The sequence below is a fragment of the Tenrec ecaudatus genome, chromosome 5, assembly GCF_050624435.1.
Source record: "Tenrec ecaudatus isolate mTenEca1 chromosome 5, mTenEca1.hap1, whole genome shotgun sequence".
Taxonomy (NCBI): Eukaryota; Metazoa; Chordata; class Mammalia; order Afrosoricida; family Tenrecidae; genus Tenrec; species Tenrec ecaudatus.
The window spans coordinates 19,306,053-19,320,799 of record NC_134534.1 but is presented as its reverse complement, the minus strand read 5'-3'; the positions used below and the strand labels follow the sequence as shown (position 1 = coordinate 19,320,799).

General features: G+C 41.4%; 1 protein-coding gene across 4 annotated transcripts in view; it reads right to left on the bottom strand.

Moving 5' to 3' along the window:
- The window catches only part of TAF2 (TATA-box binding protein associated factor 2), a 76,151-nt gene that overhangs the window by 26,652 nt on the left and 34,752 nt on the right, over positions 1 to 14,747 (bottom strand). For all 4 annotated transcript variants that reach the window (XM_075549327.1, XM_075549329.1, XM_075549330.1 and 1 more), the window contains 4 exons: positions 13,573 to 13,766; positions 11,054 to 11,193; positions 7,363 to 7,432; positions 601 to 710 (listed from right to left, as the gene is read on the bottom strand). In XM_075549327.1, the coding sequence (XP_075405442.1) occupies positions 601 to 710; positions 7,363 to 7,432; positions 11,054 to 11,193; positions 13,573 to 13,766 (514 nt within the window). The remainder of the gene's footprint in view (positions 1 to 600; positions 711 to 7,362; positions 7,433 to 11,053; positions 11,194 to 13,572; positions 13,767 to 14,747) is intronic.

Here is a 14,747-nt window from a genome sequence, read left to right as displayed (position 1 = left end):
TTATGGCGTCCATGGACCTCACTGCAGTCATGTAAATGAAGACGGTGATGAGATATGTGGTTTCCAAGGGGCAGAACAGTGTGCACAGAGCAGCAGGCAGGTACTTTTAAAACTTATGAGGGAGTGGATACCAAGGGCTCAAGTAAAAAGCAAATGTTTTGAGAATGATGATGGCAACCAATATACAAATGTGCTTGACACAATGGATGTACGTATGGATTGTGATAAGAGTTGTATGAGCCCCCAATAAAACAATTTTTAAAAAAACAACTTATGAGGAGACATTAACATTTGTTCTTCACCTGTGTGTCATCTTCCAAATTAAAAACAGTAACATTTGGTAGGTTCATGTTTATAGTTCTTTAAACATTCAAGACACTCACCCATAGACCCATAGTATTTTTTTCCTGAACAACTTTGTGAGGAAAAGTGACAAAGAATGTCACTGCCTACATCACTTTAAAGGTGAGTATGATAAAGTATTAAAAAACAAAAGATAAAGCTATCGGCATTCTTAAAAGATATTGGAAACTTATTATAAACTGTACATGCTTCAATAGTAAAAACTTAAAAATGAGTTATGGTAAACTATGCGCTCACCAGAATTCATAAGTTTCCACAGCTGGTCCACCAGGGCTTCATTGCATAAAGGAGACTCCATGTTCTTAGTAAAGGGAGGATTCTTAGTCAACATGTTTAGAATCTTATGCCTGAAAGATTAAAATATACACATCTTATTCAATTTTTGCTTACCATTAAATAAAACATTGGAAAATTGTCTATAGTTCCATCTCTGTATCGTACCATCTGTCCTCTTAGGTCTAGTGTTGTGTTTAAATTTGTTTGAAAAGGGATTCTATTTAAAGTCATTTATATATGAAAACATGTTACTATCTTCCTGCTGTTTAATTCAGGCAGGTTGCCCTTTCCACCATCTCCTTAGTGGACAACGAGGCCCTCTAACACCAGACTCTGCAGAACAGCAGTCATTTCCCTGGTATTGCTCTTACAGCCACGGTCTCTATCATTCCTTCCAGAGACACTCTGGCTGGACAGAACTCCAATGTGTCATCCTGCTCGGTGTTAGAGAGCCATCTCAGAAGCAGGAACATGGATTTCACTAACGTTAAGAAAGAAAACGCATGAGTGCACCCTTTGCACCCCAAGATTCCTGTTTGCGGAACCCCCTCAATCCATTAGACAATAGTGGCACCAGAACAGCAGCAGCAGCACCAAGAGTCTGAGATAAGAGTGTATGTGTGTGTGTGTGGGGGGGGGGGGGAGGTTCCTAGTCCATAAAGTGGATTGTCTTTGAGCATCAGGCTCACTGACAGAGTGGGATGCCTGTAGTCATTTTATGAAGGCATACAGGAATGCCGATCCAGAGTGGCGCGGGGAGGCCTGGCGGACCTCCGCCTCATAGGAACTGACCTTGGACTGATGTTGAGTTTGATTCTCCCTCCCCCTCAGGAAGTCAGAGGTCAGATGTTGGCGCCACGCCATTTTTACACCAGTCTACCTTCATAACACTAACCAATATTTCCCCTCTCGGGTCCTAAAATGAACAGTTGATGGTCTCTAGAAAAATTTCTATAAAAGACTGGCTAATAACTCAAAAAATCTTAAATGGGACAAAAAAAATTACATCTAAGCCAAGAAGAATACTGCATTTGGTAATAATAAAGTGAACATAAATGTCATTATTGTAGAATCTTTAGGAAGGTTGGAAATATACAGAAGCATTTTAAATATGAAGATTTAAAAAGGTTTCCTCAAAATCGGCTGCATGTTAAAAGCATCCCCACAGAGAGTGATGGCTAAGCCCTAACATCCCCTGACTCTCCAACCTTTGCCTTCCCAGCACTAACAATTATCAAGGCATCTTGCCGACAAGTTTGATTACTTTCCCAATTTCCCACTGAAACAAATAGAGCAGTAGTTGGGCAATATGGAGTTGGTGATAAAAACGCAGCTGGTAAAATTGTGCAAAACTAAAGGCTTGCTCATAGCAAATACCTTTTCCCAACAACACAAAAGCCAACTTTTCCAGATGGAATACACAGAAATCAAATTGACTGACCACATCTGTGGAAGGAGGCGATGGAAAAACTCACTATCAGCAGCTAAAACCAAGCCAGGGGCTGACCGTGGCACAGACCATCAATTGCTCGGATGTAAGTTCAAGGTAAAGGTGAAGAAAAGGAAAGCACATCCACAAGAGCTGAGACACGATCTTGAGTCTGTCCCACACGCGAAATTTCAGAACATCTCAAGAACAGACTCGACCCCTCGAACACGAAAATGAGAGGAGACCTGATGAGCTGTGGGAGGACATCACGACGACCAGCCAAGAAAAAGCAAACGACCACTGAAGAGGCAGGAGAGAAAGAGCTCAAAGTGGAGGCAAAGCAAATGGAAGAAAGGGTGAAGGCAAAGGGCTAAAACGGAAAGGTCAAAGGGAAGCTTCAGGAGACAAAGGCAAGTATCACAATGGAATGTGCAAAGCCCTAGATTTAGAAAACCCAAAGGGGAAAATATCTTACACGGAAACAACTAAAGAAAATCTTCAAGCCTTGAGTTGCAATCTTGAATGATTCTGTAGGCAAAATAGTGACTGATGTAGGAGCATCAAGAGAACGTGGAAAGAACACAGTTCCTGTGCCAACAGAGCCAGCTGGCAGCCCCCACCTCCGGAGGCAGCAGTGCAGCACAAACCAACGGTGCTGAAGGAAGAAGTTCAGACTGCACTGCACGCACTAGCCGAAAACAAAGCTCCAGCAACTGACGCAGCACCTACTGGCATGTCTCAATAAGCACTGGAAGCATTCACTCACCTATGCCAGGAAACTTGGAAGACAACTACGTGGTAAACTGACTGGAAGACATCCATATTTGTGCTCATTCCAAAGAGAGGTGACCCAACAGAATGCTCAAACTACATGACAATAAAACATATTAAGCCAGTAAAATTGTGTGGAGATCATCCAACAAGAGTTGCAACAGTACAACGACAGGGTGCTGCCAGAGGTTAGGCAGGACTCAGAACGAGGGCATGGAACAAGGAGTATCATTATTGCTGTCACATGGATCCAGACTGAAAGCAGAGGACACCAGAAGGAGGTTTCCTTGTGTGCTATTGACTATGGCGAGGTATTTGACCACGTGGACCTTAACAAACGATGGATACACTGGAGAAGAACAGGGACTCCAGAACACTTCACTGTGCTCATGTGAACGTGTACATGGATCAAGAGGAAGTTGTGTGGAGGGAAGAATGCATGGTTTAAAATCAGGAAAGGTGTGCATCAGGGTTTTATCTTCTCAACATACCTATCCCATCTGTGTGCTGAGCAAATAATCAGAGGAGAGGTTTCACATGAAGAAGAATGTGGCATCAGGATTGGAGGAAGGCTTATTACTAAGAGGAGATGTGCAGATAATACAACCTTCTTTACTGAAGTGAGGAGGACTTGAAACATATTCTGAACAAGGTCAAGGACTACAGCCTTCAGTATGGATAACAATCCAATGTCAAGACCAAAATCCTCACCACTGGAGAAACAGGTAGCATCGTGATGGAGCAATCGTTGATTCCACAATCAATGCTCATGGAAGCAGCAGCCAAGAGATCAAAGGACGAATTGCATTGGTTAAATGTGCAGAGCATGACCTTTTCAGTGTACTGAAAAGAGAAGCAAGGATATTACTTTGAGGACTAAAGTGCACCTGATCCACGCCGTGGTATTTTCAATTGCCTCATACGCATGTGAAAATTGGACACTGAGAATGCAACATGCCAGTGTGGAGCAGGGAACTAGTGGAGAGGTCTGAGGGGCTGGCCCCAAGTCCAACTACTAAGTGGCCACCTGCCCCTCCCCTCAGAAGAATTTATTTCAAAGGACGGTACTGAATCTACACTTCAGGAAGAGGGACATATCTGATCGGAGCACATGGGAGCAGATGAAGGGGGAGGAGGAGAGAGTGGAGCACATCATGGCCCACCAGGCCAGGAGGTCGATGTTACCAATTAGAACAGGCAGTCGACAGAGAGGACCACATGGCCGCTATGAGACATGATGACCCTCACTGACCCGTAGCCCTATAGGGGACAACACCAGAGACACAGTAAGGGAATTGCACCCGATCAGATCCTGCCACACCGAGGAAAAACATTAAGGGGGTGCAGCACAACAGCAAGGGAATGGAGCGGCGAGGTCCCCAGGGAATGCTGAAGATGGACTTTGGGGTCAGAGCATGGTGCCCCAACATACTGGACTGGAAAACACTCCTAAAGGCCAACAAACAATCCTTGAACTACAAGCTTTTCTTTCTTATTGTGTTTTGTTTTCTTTAGTTTTTGTCATTGGTTTGTTGTATACTGTTGCTTGGTTGCGCTCTGTCTTGTTTTTGTACATGTTATTATCTCCACAGGTCTGTCTAAATAAGATAGGCTGAATGAACATTGGAGGAGAAAAAAACGGGACCAATAGTTCTGTGGGGACATGGGAGATGGGGAGGTGGGGGGAAAGGTAGTGGTGTTAATAAACTCAGGGACAAGGGACCAGCAAGCGATCAAAATCGGTGGGGAGGAGGATGTGAGAGGCCTTGTTGGACATGATCAAGGGTAATGTAACCAAGAGGAATTGCTGAAACCCTGGTGGGGACTGAGCATGATAGTGGGACAGGAGGGAAGTCAAAGGAAATAGAGGAAAGAGCTGGGAGGCAGAGGGCATTTATAGAGGTCTAGATAAAGACATGTACATATGCAAATATATTTATACATGAGGATGGGGAAATAGATAATATGTGCATATATTTATAAGGTTAGTATTAAGGTAGCAGAGGGACATTGGACCTCCACTCAAGTACTCCCTCAATGCAAGGATACTTTCATCTATTAAATTGGCATTCTATGAACTGATTACAGGAATCTACGTATAGCCTCTTCCCTGGGGGAGGGACAGCAGAGAAGAGGGACAGCAGAGAAGAGGGGAGGGGACAGCAGAGAAGAGGGCAGGGGGAGGGACAGCAGAGAAGAGGGCAGGGGGAGACATCAGACGGTGTAATATATGACAAAATAATAATAATATATGAATGACAAAGGGTTCATGAGGTAGGGGGGAGTGGGGAAGGAGGGGAAAAACGAGCAACAGATATTAAGGGCTCAAGTAGAAGGCAAATGTTTTGAGAATGATGATGGAACCAAATGGCACATATGTTCTTGACACAATGGATGTATGTATGGCTTGTGATAAGAATTGTACGAGCCCCCAATAAAATGATTAAATAAATAAGTCAGTTGGCATTCTATGATGCTCACCTTCCCGACACAACTGCTGAAGACAAAGTGGGTGAACAACTAAATGTGGTGAAGAAAGCTGATGGTGCCCGGCTATCAAAAGATATAGCATCTGGAGTCTTAAAGGCTTGAAGGTAAACAAGCAGCCATCTGGCTCAGAAGCAATAAAGCCCACATGGAAGAAGCACACCAGTCGTGTGACCATGAGGTGCTGAAGGGATCAGTTATCAGGCATCAAACAAAAAAATCATATAGTTTAAAAAAAATCATATAGTTTTGTGGTCACCTCCCTGATACGACCACTGAAGGCAAATGGGTGCATAAGCAAATGTGGCAAAGAAAGCTGATGGTGCCTGGCTATCAAAAGATATAGCATCTGGGGTCTTAAAGGCAAACAAGTGGCCATCTAGCTCAGAAGCAACAAAGCCCACATGGAAGAAGCACACCAGCCTGTGTGATCACAAGGTGTCAATGTGTCAAGGGATCAGGTATCATCAGAACAAAAAATCTTACCATAGTGAATGAGCAGGGGAGTGCAGAGGGGAGACCCAAAGCCCATTAGTAGGCCACTAGACATCCCCTTACAGAAGGGTCTTGGGGAGAAGAATAGACAGTCAGGGTGCGATATAGCAACGATGAAAAATACAACTTTCCTCTAGTTCCTAAATGCTTCCTACCTCCCTTCCCACTGTCATGATCCGAATCCCACCTTGTAAGTCTGACTAGACCAGAAGATGTACACTGGTACAGATGGGAACTGGAAACACAGGGAAGCCAGGGCGGATGATCCCCTCAGGACTAGTGGTGTGAGTGGCGATACTGGGAGGGGGGAGGGAGGGTGGGTTGGAAAGGGGGAACCTATTTCAAGGATCTACATGTGACCTCCTCCCTGGGGGACATACAACAGAAAAGTAGGGGAAGGGAGACATAGGACAGAGCAAGATATGACAAAATAATCATTTTTAATTTATCAATCAAGGGTTTATGAGGGAGGGGGGAGTGGGAAGGGAGGGGTAAAAATGAGGACCTGATGCCAGGGACTTGGGTGGAGAGCAAATGTTTTGAGAATGATGAGGGCAACGAATGTACAAATGCGCTTTACAAAATTCATGGATGTATGGATTGTGATAGGAGTTGTATGAGCCCCTAATAAAATGATTTAAAGAAAATGAGGAGCTGACACCAAGGGCTCAAGTAGAAAGCAAATGTTTTGAGAATGATGATGGCAGCAAATGTACAAAAGTGCTTAATACATGGATGTATATATAGATTGTGATAAGAGTTGTATAAGTCCCCAATAAAATGATTGAAAAAAGAAAACTGGACACTGAATAAAAAAGACAGAAGGAGAATTGATGCATTTGAGTTGTGGTGCTAGAGAAGAATACTGAAAGGACCATCTGATCTGTCTTGGAAGAAGAACCGCCAGAATGTTCCTTAGAGGTAAGGATGGTGAGACTTTGCGTTCCATACTTTGCACGTGTTGTCGGGAGAGCCATTCCCTGCAGAAAGACATACTGCATAAAGTGGAGGGCAGTGAAGGAGAGGAGGCCCTCCGGGAGATGGCTGGACACAGCGTCAGTAACAGTGTGCTTAAGCATGGGAACAATTGTGAGGATGGTGCCCGGCTGGGCAGTATTTTGTTCCCTTGTGCAGAAGGTCACTACTATAGGTTGGAGCAAGCTTGATGGCACCTAACTTCATCACCTACTAAAATCTGAATGTCTTCTGAGAGAAACCTGTGCATAACATCAGGTGAATCTGGTCAAAATCAGATTTGAAAGAAAAATAAAAGTTTACTTCTATGAGTCGGATACAAGGTAAAAAGAAGATAAAGAGAGGTAAAGAGAAGGAAATAATCTAGCTTTTAATGATAAACATTGTTAACAACATTTGTAAAATGTCTTTCTAAAGGCAGATCACATAAAAATTTTAAAAGGCACAAAGAAATGAGTTGCATATTCCCATGTTTTCAACAATAAGAGACCAGTGCCCCATGTAGACGCTCCTCACTATTCACTTTAGGACTTGCAAAATCGAGACCTCATAGCACAAAAACTAACCTTACATATGGTACAGGATCAGTCTGAATCATATTCAGTAGCCATTGCAGCTCTTCATAACTCCTGTCCACTGAAAACAAAGAAATAGATTTGTAGTTAATTATAGCAAATTAAATTGAAAATAACAAACTTCAAGTATGGAGTTGATATTTAATACTTAGGACTTGGTATGAGCTAGATTTTCCATCGACTTGAAAGCTAACAGGCAAGTTTTTATATTTCTCATACAATGAGTCACTTTGTAAAATTTGAACTCTGTGCTAATATGCATGAAGCCTTGGTGACATAGTTGGTTACATTTTTCTCTACCAATCAACAAGGTCAGCAGTTCAAACCCACCCGCTAATCCAAGGAAGATAGAGGAGTGAGGTTTTCTGCTCCTGTAAAGATTTACAGTCTCAAAAATCCACATGGGCAGTTCTCTTCTCTCGTATAGGGTTAATTAGTTGGAACTGATGGCAGACTGAGTGCTCTTATGTAGCCAAGACATAAAACAGACCATCTATACGATTTACTCCAAAGTTCAAAACAAGAATGAACATCATAAACCTACTACCATGGAGTCACTTCTGGCTCGTAGCAACACTACACAACATTTCCAAGACTGTCAATTTTTACAGGAACACAGTCTCATCTTTCTTCCATGTGGGTTTGAACCATCAACCTTGGAGTTAGGGAATCCAACAGCACCACCAGGGTTCTATTACACAGACAGTAAAATGTTTTCCTCAAAAGTGGTTGCTTCCAGTTATGACTAGATAGCAGTTTTAACTTTCCGATACAACATAAAAGGCAATCATAAAATCAGTGTTAGGAATATAAATGACATAAACAAACTGACCCTTTAACTATGTCCTTTACCTTTTCAACAAGTTTAGCTTTTATTTATTAGAAGGCTTTCCTTAACTCAGAATTTTATTTCTCCTTATTCTTCACATCTTTCATTTTCTAATTTCAGCATCAATATTTAAGCTTACTATTTAGTAAATAAACACAATTTAGGGTCAGCTTGAAGTGAGGTGGAGTCTTGTCTGTCAATCAGGTCACAGCCTGATGGTGTCTCCTTGAGGGCATGACCACCTCATAAGGAGGGTCTTGAGAACTTCCCTCCACCCGGCTCTCTCTCCTGCATCTTCCTGCTGGCAAGTCACAAGGAGACCTGCCAGAGACCTGAGAGAACTCTGGAGATGTTTCCACTGCCATTGGATCTAAAGACTGTGCACCCACCGGCCTGAGATCTTCCTGCATTCTGCATCATCACACGTGGCTGCAAGAGTCTAAAGAGGGATTTATGGACTATTATCAGACTTATGGACTAATATCAGACTTAAGGATTTAATCTGGATTGGGATGTTTGCTTGATATATACTTTTTGATATAAAGCTCTCTTACATATATATGCGTGTCACTGAATTTGTTTCTCTAGTCAACCTGGCCTAACACATTTGCTCAAATTGAGATTGACGCACTTGCTGATAAAGACCAAAGACTGCAACCCTTCAACATGAATTACAACTCAATGTAAGGAAAACAAAAATCCTCACAACTGCACCAATAGCCAATTACCATCGCGATGAGAGAGAGAAGACTGACGTTGCCAAGGATTTCATCTCGTTTGGATCCACAATCGTTGCTTGTGGAAGCAGCCGTGAAGAAATCAAATGACCCGGCTCTCGAGAGCTATAGGTCTGGGGACTTAAAGGATTGAAAGTAAACAAGCGGCTATCTAGCCCATAAGCAACAAAGCCCACATGGAAGCAGCTCACCAACATGTGTGATCATGAAGGGCCTTGGGGACCAGGTTTCAAGCAACAAAGGCGGAGGGGAAAAAAGAAATCATATCATTGTGAATGAGGGGAGCGCATGATGGGGACCCAATGTCCATCTGTAGACAACTGGACATCCTTGTAGACGGGTAGTGGGAAGGAGATGAGTCACTCAGGGTTCAGTGTAGCAACAATGAAACTCACAACCTTCCTGTAGTTCTTAACGCTTTCTCCCCCCCAATTATCATGATCCCAATTCTACCTTACAAACCTGGTGAGACCAGAGGATGCACAGGGGTACAGATGGGATCTGGAAACACAAGGAAACTAGGAAAGATGAACCCTTCAGGACCAAGGATGAGAGTGGCGATTCTGGGAGGGAAGGGGGGTTAGAAAGGGGGAACTGATCTCGGGGGATCTACATATAACCTCCTCTCTGGGGGGTGGGCAGCAGGAAAGTGGGTGAAGGGAGATGCTGGGCAGTGTAAGATAAGTTAAAATAATAATTTATAAATTATTAAGGGTTCATGAGAGAGGGGGAGGTAAAAATGGAAAATGAGGAGCTGATTCCAGGAACCCAAGCAGAAGGCGAATTTTGAGAATGATGAGGGCAACAAATGTATAAGTGTGCTTTACACAATTGATGTATGTATGGATTGTGATAAGAGTTGTATGAGCCCCAATAAAATGATTTAAATAAAAAAAGAAATCAAATGACATACTGGGGAAATCTGCTGCACAAGACCAACGATGCTGAAGACCAACAAGTCCATTGGAGGATTAAGGTGCGCCTGACTGAAGCTATGGTGTGTTCAGTCACCTCATATGCATGTGAAAGTTGGACACTGAACAAGAAAGATGGCAGAATTGGGGCATTTGAATGGCGGTGCTAGTGAAGAATACTGGAAGGGCCACGGACTGCCAAGAGAAAACACAAATCTGTCTTACAAGAAGTAGTCCAATCTCTCCTTAGACATGAGGATGGTGTGACTTCTCACATGCTTTGGACATGTTATCAGGAAAAACTAGTCGCAGAGAAAGGCATCATGTTTGTAAAGTAAAGAGCAGCAAGGACGACGACCTTGGAGGAGAGGAAGTGGCAGTGGCCGTAACAATGGGCTCACACAGGCAGGCGCGGGACGGGGGAGTTTGGGAGTCAGGACTGACTCCGTACCCGCAACAACACAACAGTTCAGCAAGTCCAGAGTCGTGGAGTACATGTAAGCACTACTCATTTTAATGGTTCTTGTTATTTTAGCATTCTTTTGGAAACCATAATACTCAGCACTCTATTTCATTTCAGGTAGTACTAGTTTATGAAATCATTTGCATATTTATGAGAATGAACACCATCCATTGGAAAATGGTTGGGAAAATGTCATGCTTAGAAGCTGTCAGGAAATATTAAAATTTCAAAGCAAACTAGAATCTGATATAGGTTTACATTGTCTCTGTTGTTTTCCAAATTAAAAAAAAATTAATCTCTCCTTTTACTATCATTTTTTTAAAAACAAAGCCTATTTCAATCTTCAGTCAAATAGTAGAAGAAACGATATTTTTTCTGATCTTAAATATATGATGAAGCTTTAACAAGTTTGTGGCGAAATGAAATTAAAATAGAAGTTTCCTGTAAACCTTTTATAATATTTACACTGCAATTTACCCAAAAACTTGTTTGGCAGATAGTTGTAGTTTTCTCTACTCCAACATTTTAAAACCAACTAGGAACAGGAAAGCTAGATTAATGGAAAAGAAACACAGACTGGGAATCATGAGGATGCTAACACACTGAGAAAACCATACCCACTATCACAGCATAATTTGTGTTGACATTTGTTCAACGGGAACTCTACATTGCTGAGTCACGTTCCCTTTGAATAGAATGACTTTTTACATCAAGTAAGCATGTATTGGTGAGGCATTACCTTTGGTGTAATCAACAACCGCTTCCAAAGCTGCTACCCTGATGTCCACAAAATGGCCATACTCAGCGTAAGACTTAAAAAGGGTGGGGTCGCTTGGCACGTGGCCATTCTTCTGGAGCACCCGGATAGCTCGCAAACAACTAGAGTGAAAAAGAAAAGTGACCGCTCAAATAGAGACAGTGAAGTCCCAGAGACCAGGTCAGCAGGGAAAATGGAGGATGCCGACATCATTCCATGACTCCCAAATTAAATCATTCTATAGCTACCAGGGCCCGGCAAAGCCGCAGCACAATCTTAGCCGTCACAGGCAGCATGACTCTCCCCTTGCACCTCCACCTCCATCGCTGCCAGATGGAGGTCATCAGTGCACAGAACACTCTGAGGTCGTGGTGTTACTACCGACATAACCACAACACGATTATGAAATCACTGAAATTCAGATGAATAGTTAAATACTTTTGTTCTAACATGGAATCAAATTTGTTTCCTAAGCAGTAGAGATTAATTTTGGAAGTATATTGAAAAATATATATAATTTAAAATTTTCACTTTTGTTAAAACTAAATCATTATAATGGTCATAAAACCCAAAGGGTAATACCTTGAACATTTTAAAATAAAGCAAATTCCAGGAAAAAAGAACAAAAATAAATTTTAAAAATGAAAGCAAATTCCAAAACTTACTTAGAAATTCAAATTTTCGATTTTCATTATGTGCTTATGGTTATAAAAAATATAGCATCAAATATAAATTTACTAAAGTATTTCTTCAAAAGTTTGAAAATAGATGGTTTAATAAAGTAGATACGAAAGGTTAAAACTTGTTCAATGTTTAAATCAGTAAATCACCTTTTAGCAAACTCTGAAATAATCATAACTTTTGGACAACTATATACAAAGAAGATTATAGAAGCAAAATAATTATTAAAAACAAAGTATGACAATATAGAAACTTTTACAATATGTTTAGTGAAGTAGAAAACTATACACCATATATACTCATGTATGTAAGTTTTTCAGTACTTTATGCAGTTTTTGTGGTAAAAGTAGGTGCCTCGCCTGTTATTCGGGTCAGCTTATACTCGAGTATATACAGTAGGTGTCAAGATAATGCTTTTGAAAAGTTTCAGATGATATGCAGAAATGTTTATGATAATGCTGTTAGTTCTGACTCTTGGTGATCCTATGTACAATAGAACCAAACACTGGCCAGGTCTACATGCACCATCCTCACAGTTCTGCTTGTGTCTGAGCCCATTGCTGCAGCCGCTTTGTCAATCCATCTTGTTCAGGATCTTCTTTTGTGCTGCCCTTCTACTTTACCAAGCACAGTAACCTTCTCTGGAGACTGGTTTCTCCTACAGCAGGCCCAAAGTACATGAGACAGGGTCTCGCCACCCTCGCCTCAAAGATGCCTTCTGGCCATACTTCCACCAAGACAGATCAGTTCGGCCTTTTAGCAGTCCATGGTACTTTCAATATTCCTCTCCAGCGCCATAATTCAAGTTCATAGATTCATCTTCAGTCTTCCTTATCAATACGTCCAACTTTCACATGCAGATGAGGCAATTTGAGAATACCATGGCATGGGAGAGGTGCACCTTAGTTCTCAAAGCACAGCCTTGTATTTAAAAAAACAAAAACAACTTTAAAGAGGTCCTATGCAGCAGATCTACCTAATGCAATGTCTTTTGATGTCTTGACTACTGCTTCCACGAGCACTGATTGTGGATCCAAGCAAGGCAAAATCCTTGGCAATTTCGATCTTTCCTCCATGTATCATGCTGTGACCTATTTGTCCAGTTGTGAGGATTTTACTCTTCTTGACATTGAGTTGTCATCCACACTGAAGGCTGCACTCCTTGATCTTCATCAACCAGTGCTTCAAACCCTGCTCATTTTCAGCAAGCAAGGTTAAGTCATCTGCATATCAAAGGTTGTTAATAAAACTTCCTTTAATCCTGATGCTGCATTCCTCTTATAACCCAGCTCCTCTGATGATTTGCTCATCACACAGATTAAATAGAAATGGTTTATGACAACAGCATTAACAAAATGCTAATAACAGTTCAACAGCTACACACATGTATATATATCACACATACACAATATAATCTCAATTAATGAAAATTTCAGCTAGCCACTTAGGGGAAAAACTAGAGCCTTCTGTAAAATATGAACAATTTGTAGATGGCAAGTTTACACAAAAAATTTAGCTTTTCCCTTTCATTACTACATTTCCAAAAAATTCTATACTAAAAGTCACAGTACCATCAAGTGACCACATAGGACAGGGTAGAACTGTCTCTCTAAGTTTCTAAGACTAATTCTTTAACAAGACCAGAAAGCTCTATCTTTCTCCTATGCAGAGTGGCTAGTAGTTTCGAACTGCGGACCTTGCAGTTAGCAGCCCAACGCATAACCGCGGAACCACTAAGGCTTCAAAACCCTACAATGAGGATACATTTTATATTTATTCAAACAAAAAAATTTAAAGGAAATGAAAGACTCTAAGCATACCTGACCGTGATGGTGTGTCGGTAACTTGGAAGCAGCTTTTCCATATTCAAAGACCTGGTGATCTCTTCCAGAAGGAGTCGCACATCAGGGTGCAAGTTATCCAAAGTTCTAGCCTCATTGTTCACACTCACTGCGGGTGTAACCGAGTTGGCAAGGGCATCAATCATTTCTGCACGATAATAGTTATCTGAAAACTAAGCCAAAGAATAATTTTTAAAGAAAGTACCAAAATTTACCTGAGCATTACAAATGGATAAAACACGTACATAGCTAAACATTGACTTGATCTGAAACGATATGAACAAGTATCACCTATATGTCTTATTGAAATCAGACTGAACAAATAGTTACGACATGGAAGACATTCTTATAGAAGCCCAGCTAGATTCTTCTACAAGGAGAACGAAACTCCACAAATAATGCTGACAATCAAAGCGCTTCAATCAGCTATTTCAGCACTATACTTTCACATGAGAGGGCATCCAAGTTACCAGGGGAAAAATATTCATGGAAAACGAATTCAAAGGAAATGGAATTTTGCCATGAACTTTTTGAAGATCCCTTGCATATAAACATATAACTAAGGTTCACCAGATAGTCTCAGAAAAAAAATCAACAAAAACAACTAAAGACCAGAATTATCATGTCACCCAACCATGTCCACTCCTCGGTGTGTATTCTCAAAAGACTTTCGGAAAGTGGGACTCAGAGAGATGCTTTATGCCAATGTTCACTGAACCATTACATTAGCCAATAGGTAAAACTCACCTAAGGGTTCATCAACAGATGCCCAGATAAGCAAAATGCAACTGCTGGACTAAGAGAATGCATAAAAAGTGTTTACTGGTGGTTGTCAGGGGTTGGGGAAATGAGCATTGGTGCTTGAGGGCGGCTGATGGGACATAACAGTTGGTGGCAACGGCTGCACATGACAGTGAGTTTACTTAATGTCACTCAGTTACACACTTAAAATGGTTCACAGGGCAAGACGGGGCCTAAAGATTTTAGCACAACAAAATTAACAAAAACAAGGCAACTTGGGAAAGCAAGAATACACAGGAAAAGGCAACAGACATAAAAATTAACATTGTCTGAGACAACACCACTATGCTCTAACTTCTAATAGTGTAACATTTTTAATAAAAAAAAGAAGCCTGCAGAAAATGAGTCAAAAG